The 8,566-nt window shown below is 44.7% G+C and overlaps 1 protein-coding gene across 1 annotated transcript; it reads left to right on the top strand.

Annotated features, from left to right (window-relative positions):
- The first annotated feature begins 2,057 nt into the window (after positions 1–2,057).
- Positions 2,058–7,983, top strand: LOC149341549 (uncharacterized). Its single transcript, XM_089546681.1, has 5 exons — positions 2,058–2,180; positions 3,143–3,294; positions 5,017–5,075; positions 5,556–5,633; positions 7,850–7,983. Exons 1-5 carry the CDS (start codon positions 2,058–2,060, stop codon positions 7,981–7,983), a joined length of 546 nt encoding a protein of 181 aa, XP_089402807.1.
- Positions 7,984–8,566: the final 583 nt, after the last annotated feature.

Genomic DNA, 8,566 nt, shown 5'->3' on the forward strand with positions numbered 1-8,566 from the left:
TTACTGGAGCGTGGCATCACATTCTTGACCACTCCACAGTGCTACTTGTGGCCTCCGACCAAGCGTTGTAAGTGATGGTCGCGCTGCGGGGTTATCATGCTACACGTATCAGCCGGACGGAAGCGTGGGCTGCAAAAATGCCGTCTGCGACTGTGTAGAAGTGTGTCGAAAGTTAGTTGGATTCATGTGCCCCATACCACTTCGCCGTAGATGTCGAGGGACGCACTGAAGGCCGTTTAAGTGGGCCGTTTACACGCTGATGGCCAAATGGCCTGCATGCGCATATTCCAGACGACTGCTACGACAAAAACGTTATCGTGGCAAAAAAGCGCTGCAATGTTAATTTCTTTCAACCCACAAAAAATACAACTTTTACGATTGTTGCTTAAATCGTAACACTCAGCGAGAGATCAAATGTCTTGAGCTTTTCAAATCTCTGCTCTTTCACCCCTTCCAAAATCTCTTCATGCGCCGAATGGCCCAGGCGCCCACACAATGCGGTACTGCTAGCGGACCTTTGCTTTTGGCTGCTTATAACTCCTACGATGACGCACACCCTTTGTGGCTTCGGCAGAGAGGACCTTTGTACCTCGAGATATGCTATGGATCAACTATGAAGTGTAGCTAACCATCGCGGACAGGCGAGGATGCTATCTCTGAATTTACTGCATTACGTCGTACGGCTTAAACCTTGTTATATTCTGCCTATGAAATGTGTGGGCACCAAGGTACGCATGTATTCGCGCAGCTCATATGCGGGCAGGGTACTTTTGCGGGTGCGGCCTGTGTTCAACTCGTTCAAACTTTTGCTTTCTTCCATCTCCCTGCTATGAGCAGCAAATAGATTGGTAAATTCGTTTTTGAGGAAAGGAAATGGCGCAGTATCTGTCTCATATATCTTGGCGGCCACCTGAACCGCGCCGTATGGGAATGGAGGAAGGAGGGACTGAAAGAAGAAAGAGAGAAAGAGGTGCCGTAGCGAAGGGCTCCGGAATAATTGCGACCACCTGGGGATCTTTAACGTGCACTGACATCGCACAGCACACGGGCGCCCCTTGCGTTTCGCCTCCATCGAAACGCGGCCGCCGCGGTCGGGTTCGAGCCCGAGTACTCCGGCTCGGTAGACGAGCGCCTTACCACTGAGACACCGCGGCGGCTCTATGAGTAGCATCCAAGATTGGTTTCTGGCATGTGTGAATAAATGACTTGCTGCTTCGGATGAACAGCTGGTAATCAAAAAAGTTCACTAGTGTTGCCTTCCTTCTTTTGCCATTTTCTTCGCTCCTTTCATGTCGAACTGTTTGCCAAACACAGAATACATTTTGTGGTGACTTACGCCCTGCTTGACTCGCCAGACAGAGGTGGTAACTAGACGCGGCAGTCTGTCGAATTTGATCGCGGGTGCCCAAAGCGCGAGCGCAGCGAACAGCAGCACTGGGATCGTTTTATTATTGCCTTTACCAAGTGCAGCCAGCAACTGCACCTCGCTTTAAGGTCTAGTCGAAGGCTGTGCTAAGAAACGAGGCCAGCTGGGACTTTCACGTTTTCTACTTTCCACCTGCACGCGTTTAAGCGCCCGTTAGGAATACGGTGACCTTTTTTGTTCCAAGGTTGTCAATGCGGCGAAGGAAAGCCGTATGCCCGATCGCATACTTGCAGCTTCATAGAGAAAGAGGCTGGGCTTGTTCATTTGCATCCTTGCTCTACATAGATGTCCTTGAGACTTCTGACTCTGGCGTAGGGACAAAAGCCGAGGTCTGCTTGGTTAAATTAAGATCAAGTCAAGCCTAGGAGCAGGTTTACTGTGGTTGCTTTTCCTTGTACGAGATAAACATAGCGACCTTGATTCTCCTTTCTCACTCTTCCTCGTGGCGAACACTGGCACGTGCACAACAGCAGAGCCATGAACCCCCCCCCCCCCCCCCCAACCTCCCCAACCTCCATCCATGCTACATAAAGGAAGCAGCTCGTACGGCGCTTGCAGAAACTAATGCATACGTCTCCACACCTTCGGCACATTTCAAATTGCGCATTTTCAGGCGGAAACCTTGACCAGAATGTCTTGTACCAGCGCTGTGCTTTTTATAACATTAGCTGCCCATCTATTTTTTGTGGATGGCTCTGACACCTACGACAAAGCTTGCAGCGCCACCCCGCTAACGACTTTCGACCTCAACAAGGTAACAATTAATAATCTGAGCTTATTAGATTATTACATCGATTGTCCATATCCGCGCTATTTCTTTCGCACTTTCTGACGTGCATATACGACTAGGTCTTGTGATCTCAGCTGTAATTTACCGGACTTAAATGGCTTAGATTATGAAGTGCTCCTTTAACTAATACAAGCCGAAAACATTTAATTTTTGTCACCTTCAGTGAGATTCAGTCAAGAGAAGCAAAATGGTTTATCGTGTCAAGCTCTATTAGCTTTTTCCGGAATCAACTGCGGTAGCCCAATGTGTGGAGAATTTCGACTTCGTCATTCTCCCTGAGCATCTGCTGCCTCGTATTTGATGTTTTTCTTTCCTGGGCAAAATGCTCTTGCCGCTGTAACACACCATCTGCAATCACCTGTGCCCCTGACTAGACATTGCGAAGTGTGTTTCCCTGTCTTACTATTAGGCAGAACATCATCTAGCAGCGCTGAAGTGGGGCCATCTGATGTTGCACTTTTTCAAGCCCATTTTCATGTTTTCTCAGTTGTGACCAGTCTAACCTCTTTACGGGGTAATGTATACCACTCGCGTATCAACGATTAAACGAAATAATTTTGTCGAATTGGCAGTACCTGAACCGTAAAGCGTGGAAAGGATGGATGTGGACAGGCATATAAAAATATGATTGAAGAGAAGATTCCAAGTCAGGATGATTGATAGAAGAACACAAAGGGAGAGCTTTAACGACAGATGCAAAAATAAATTATTTCTTGGGCAGACGATGGCGATCCTTTGTCCTCAGGAACGAATTGCCAGCAGTTTATCATATTACTGTGAGTGCGTGCAAAAGCATTGACGCACGAAACAATATTCCACAAGCTATTTCTTTAATATGTGAACATCATTTCCAGGCAGGATCATGCCTTTAATCTATGTCCTGCGAGGCTTGTCTTTTCACTAGCTGATGATGGATGCCTGTGCAGATGCTCAACTGTGGATTAAACGCGAATGCGTACTCGGTATGGCTTCCACCAAAGAAGCGCCCCTTTTGCCAACGCGACAGCATTGACAAATCGTCAAAGGGCTACTACACGGCCTACGAAGTCAATGCTACCGCTGGATGCGCCATGAAACCGTAAGCACCGCCATCAGGCATCTAATGGCGAGTTCTAGCCAATAAAGCTTTTGTGGTCTAATGGAAAGGCGAAGACGCAAACGTAAGGAAATATGATGCAGGGCGCAAACAAAATTGAGAATAAAATAAGAATACAGCAAATTTTCAGCCGAGGCTGTGCAAACTGTCATCACAACGTCCTGCTTTAAGATCGGTGGACGTAGAAATAAACTGTTATAACCTAAGAGCAGAAATTCGTGTTAGCTGAATATTTTGAAGTAAAAGAAGCATTGAGGGATGGTTATGATAAATAATGAAAAAGAAAAGGAATACTTCGAGCTATGAAATACTAATCAGTTGTACAAAGCGTGTAGTGGTCTGTATTCAGGCTCTGCTTCTTTTAACGCTAACATTTTCTATCGCACGGATAAGCGCGAAAGTGACTTTTCCCTACTTATTTTCCTACTCGCGAGGAACATGCGAACATGAAGAATTTTCGGCTTCTCGTCTAAAAAGTTCCTTAATTGGTTGAGAGAGGTCATGTGGCCTTGTGATGTCATCGCAACCTGCCCACAGTGGCAGGTGGCTACCTGCTCACCGGATTGTAAGCAATCTGCCCACCGTTGCCAAACTGAATGCAATTGCCTACCGCTAAAATGTCAAGCTGCGCATGAGCCTTAAGGAAGCTCGGGAAGAGCAACCTGAGCCTCACATGCCCCACCGGTGGCTGTGTATGAAACAGCCACCTTTCTAGGCGGTGGTGGCCGGGAGATGGTGCAGCGCTTAGCCGCTGTACTGCTGCGCCAGTAGTAGTATGAGGACTCCCCGCCGTATATGAAAGCGATTCAGAGTATCGACACGATGACACCACGATCGTGGTGTCATCAGCGTCACGTAACCACCAATGAGCCAATCGTAGGGCACCGCCTAATTTGAAAACCTGAAGAACCGCAGAATTTGCAAATTGGCCACCACCAACATTTCGAAAGAACACTGAAATTTTGAAGTTGGCCCATATCATAAAATGAATTTGGGTCTATTAGTAAAGATTAGAGAATGATTAAGGCAGGTTAGTGGGTTCAACTAGTATATTCCTTTAGGATAATTCACTGGAAGGTGCTCGAACATTATAGAAGGTGATGGCTCATGCATTCCATATAAGAACAATTGAGCTGGTCCCAACCTGGATTTTGGCAGGAAAATATCAATAGGATTAGAGACTTATGCGCCTATAGTATTAGACACAGTTTGGTTTATTGGTTTATTGGGATTGAACGTTCCAAAGCGACTCAGGCTATGAGGGACGCCGTAGTGAAGGACGCCGGAAACTTCGACAACCTGGAATTCTTTAACGTGCTGTGACATCGCACAGTACATGGGCCTCTAGAATTTCGCCTGTATCGAAATTCGGCCGCGGCGGCCGGGATCGAACCCGCGACGTTCGGGTGAGCAGCCGAGTGCCGTAACAACTCAGCCACCGCGGCAGGGCATTATACACAGTATTAGACACTTGGACACCATTACAAGTAACCTAAATTCCATCGAATTTTATTCTTTAAAAATGGGATTAAGGTTCTCCGAGTTTTTTGTCCGCATTGGGGGCACCGCAAAGGCTTTCTAAAGCAATATTTTTCTAATTTGGTAAGTGTGGCAGAAACAATCGCAAGTTCTCAGTGCAATGGCGGTTCTTTATTTAATTTAACTTGTTCCCTGATTTCTAAACATGTGAATATCGCTTTTCAGCTTCACGTATGTTCCTGTAAAAGGCAAGCAGTATCTGGAGGTGTGCGATGAGAATGGCGGTAAGACCACGTTATTATCAATGTTTGGAATCTCGCCTAGTAGTAATCGGTTATTTACTTCGATGCTCGGGGGCAGGAACCATTCCTAGCTCTTTCTGATTAAGCTTCTCGGGAAATAGCATCGTAAGCAACACACCAACTTGCCATAGTACGTATTAAATGAACGTAGAGGTACTTGTTGGGTGCTTATCGATTTAGTTGATCTGTTGGAAACAATAAGTGAACACAATGACAAAGCCATAAGCGTTTCACATGAAATTATGCATTTGATGTGTTACGGCAAGTTAGAAGATTGAAATGTATTAATATTCGCTAATCGTTTCGTTAATTACGGTGTAAACGGTTCTGCTAAGTGCAATTAGCGAATGAGAATTACACTCACCACTCCTTATTGTGCCAAAATGCACAAGTCATCTTTAAGGTTAGTTGGAGTTGCTTGGAACACCCGAGCTATCAGTCTCCCTGTTTCTTTACTTGCAGATACAGTCCGATCAATATTTCTGGACACTGACAACTGCAAGTACCTGATTCAGATCGAATGTTATCCAGATGGCTCGGGTAAGGCTGACGTAAATCTTTGCTGGAAGATGTTTTGGTATTATTCAAGTCTATTATAGAGTATTTCAATCGCTTTATAGCGTTGTTATAAACTATGGGTTGCACGATACAATTTTTTTCTGGTTGTTTCACTCGGCGGCGCTACCTCAAAGTGTCCGGACATGCAAATGAAATACGAAGTGCGTTCTTCGCGTGTGCTGGCTGGCCGCATCGTTTGCACTGAGCGACGCATTGATATTTTCATCTTGGGAGCACAATAAACCGAAAGCAAATTGTCTACTTGGGTATCGACGCATATCTTAACACACTGGCATTCTCAGTTTGTAAACTTTTCGAAGAACGAATACAAATTTGCAGTCAGAGGGTTAGAAGTGAAGCAAATTGTAGAGTGGCTACCTAAATAACATATTTCATGCGGGTTCGGGGCGAAATCGCTCATTCCGCTATATTGTTTTCGTTCGGGTGTGTATGAGTTATTTCATTGCCATTAAATGAGCTTTTGCTTCAGGGAGCGTGTAGTGAAGGAGATATTGATATGTATAAGCATGTATTTAGGACTTCTGCTCTACCCTTACAGCCAAACAGGCATTTGAAGGCGCCTTTTAAAACCAGAAAAATTCTTTAAATTCAATAAAGAGCTCCTCTCACACTCTTTTCATGCCAGAAGAGGTCTCAAATGTTTTTTAAGAGCCAGCAATGTCAATCCTCAAGCACCGAAGAAATTTTAAAAAGTGCTTCAATATTGTCCGCGATGTTCGACGGCAAAACTTTGGCACTCTTCGTACACCACATCTTGTGACCTTTCTCAGCATAAATAGCCAAGCTTTTGCTAAATGCACTCATTTTTGTTTTATTGCCCTGCGTGCAGTTGTAAGAGCGTTTTTGCTGCCTTCAGTATATCTTGTGATGTATGAAAAGTGTGTGTTGAAATCGGCGAATAGAAGGCTGTAGGTGCAACCGCGCTAAGAACATTGTTGTGCGCATCAGTGGTTTTGTGCGGCGCGTGCACATGAATACAAACGCAAAACATGTTGAAAATTCCTCACTCCTGAAGGCGCATGTTAAGCTCACAGTTTCATTGCTCGAAGAAAGGTGAAACTGTTACGGCTAGGTCAGATTTTGCTTAAGACTCGCCATGTTGAGCGCATGTGGTCAAAGTTACGTTTACTGTTTCCATGATTGGGTTACGTATAAAAAAGTCGAAAGTATGCTCAGAGCTGAACTGCTACTATTCCTCTTGCTTGCAGTGTCTACGGTATGTGGTCTTATTGTCAGCTTTTCCACAAACACCAAATGAAGTGACATAACCTATTCCATGTCCTGGGCGTGAGCCTCGGGTCGGGAAAAAAGTTTTCTGTGGAAGGTTCTGTGGCAATGTCTCTACTGCAAAGCCTTCTTGTATCAACATGACTGATACGCAAACGATGATGGCTTTAGTCGCTGCCGACCGGATGCAATACCGAATGCAGTCGTCTATTGAAAGAAAGTGTACTGAAGTCGTTACAATGTTGAGTGAAAAATGCATTTGGCAGTGAGAAAATGAAGATATAACCCAAACATAACGAGTAAAGATAAAAAGCAAGTAAGCCTTAACGCTCCAAAGTTATGCGGCAAGCAAGGCTGCCAAGACAAAGAAGCAAAACAGCTGCAAAAAGAACCCACGCATTCAACCAAAGTAACTACACCCTTCGTCAACATTTTAGAGCCGAGGCAGTTTCCTTCTAAGTCATCTAGTGGGGTTCATGTAGGATTCGTGCAAGTCCTGCCCGTTAGAGGCGGCGGGACAAGAGATCGTCTTATGCTCAGGAGATGTGGAATGGTACGGATGCCCTACAAGCCGCACGGCGTGTCTCAGAAGCAAACCCCCTGTACTCTTGAACTTTTGACAAAGGCCGCACTTACTCGTACGTGCGCGTTCGTTTCTAAGCACTTCAGAAGCAAGATGCCGCTTTTAACACTCACATATAGCTAGTAACCTTCATGAGGCGGAATTTTGAGATGTCAGACAAAGAACAAACTGAGGCAGCTCGAGGAGACGAGGATTACGGAAGGCGCTGTCATAAGAACACTTAGCGACGCACAAGGGATCTCAATGTTATTGTCCTAATGTTTGTTTCTTGAGCAGGTATCTCTTTATTGATCGTAGATTAGAACTATAAAAAAAAACTCTAGTGTATCCTTGTTTTTCAGTGTCTTTACTTGTTTTATTCTTGCAGTGTGGCGGTATGTGACATACAAGAATACTTGGACGCAATCGGAGAAAGACGCTTTCAAGTCCAAGGTTGAGAAGACTAAAGAACTGTCATTTTTGAAAGGACTGACCTTCAAATGCTCTCAGAACAAACCATGAACTGCTTTCTGAATGCCGTTCAGAAAGCTTTTTATGGTTACACAAGCCCACGAACTGGAGCCTCCTTATACTGTAGAGGTAACGTACGTCAAAACTACCCAGACAAAAGCAGCACTATTCGAAACGTTAAGCGTTAGGCATGTAGAAAAAAGCTTTGATTTTTCTGCATAGATGTGCGGACAGATGATGTGTGTACCAGAGCCATTGATTGTGTGCATTTCAACTATGTTTATTGTCAACTTTTAATAAAAAGTAAATGAAATGAGTTGATCTTTCATCAGTTTAATTCTTGAAGTGCATGCTATAGGCAGTATATTGGCTCTATAGAAGGTTCTCGAGGTCAACAGACTTTTATAGTAGTTGCTATCGAAGTGCAGTTCGTTTACTAGTTTCTTTTTTGATGACACTGACTGCTGCTCTTTCTATATTATAAATGTTTCAGACATTTCGGCATTGCAGTTCTCTACCTCATGCATGCGCGCACCTGGGGCATTTTGTGCTATTTTAGCTTTTTTTTTGCTATGTGTTTATGTGGGAGCGGTCCCGCGGTGGTCCTAGTGCTCTTTCTTAGTGAGGGTTGCAC

The sequence above is a fragment of the Amblyomma mixtum genome, chromosome 5, assembly GCF_055824585.1.
Source record: "Amblyomma mixtum isolate Tamu chromosome 5, ASM5582458v1, whole genome shotgun sequence".
NCBI classification, from domain to species: Eukaryota; Metazoa; Arthropoda; class Arachnida; order Ixodida; family Ixodidae; genus Amblyomma; species Amblyomma mixtum.

Coding starts and splice junctions, on each gene's coding strand:
- LOC149341549 (XM_089546681.1), top strand. CDS start 2,058: ATGTCTTGTACCAGCGCTGTGCTTTTTATAACATTAGCTGCCCATCTA. Junction 3,295..5,016: donor GCTGGATGCGCCATGAAACC/GTAAGCACCGCC, acceptor ATCGCTTTTCAG/CTTCACGTATGTTCCTGTAA. Junction 5,634..7,849: donor ATGTTATCCAGATGGCTCGG/GTAAGGCTGACG, acceptor TTATTCTTGCAG/TGTGGCGGTATGTGACATAC.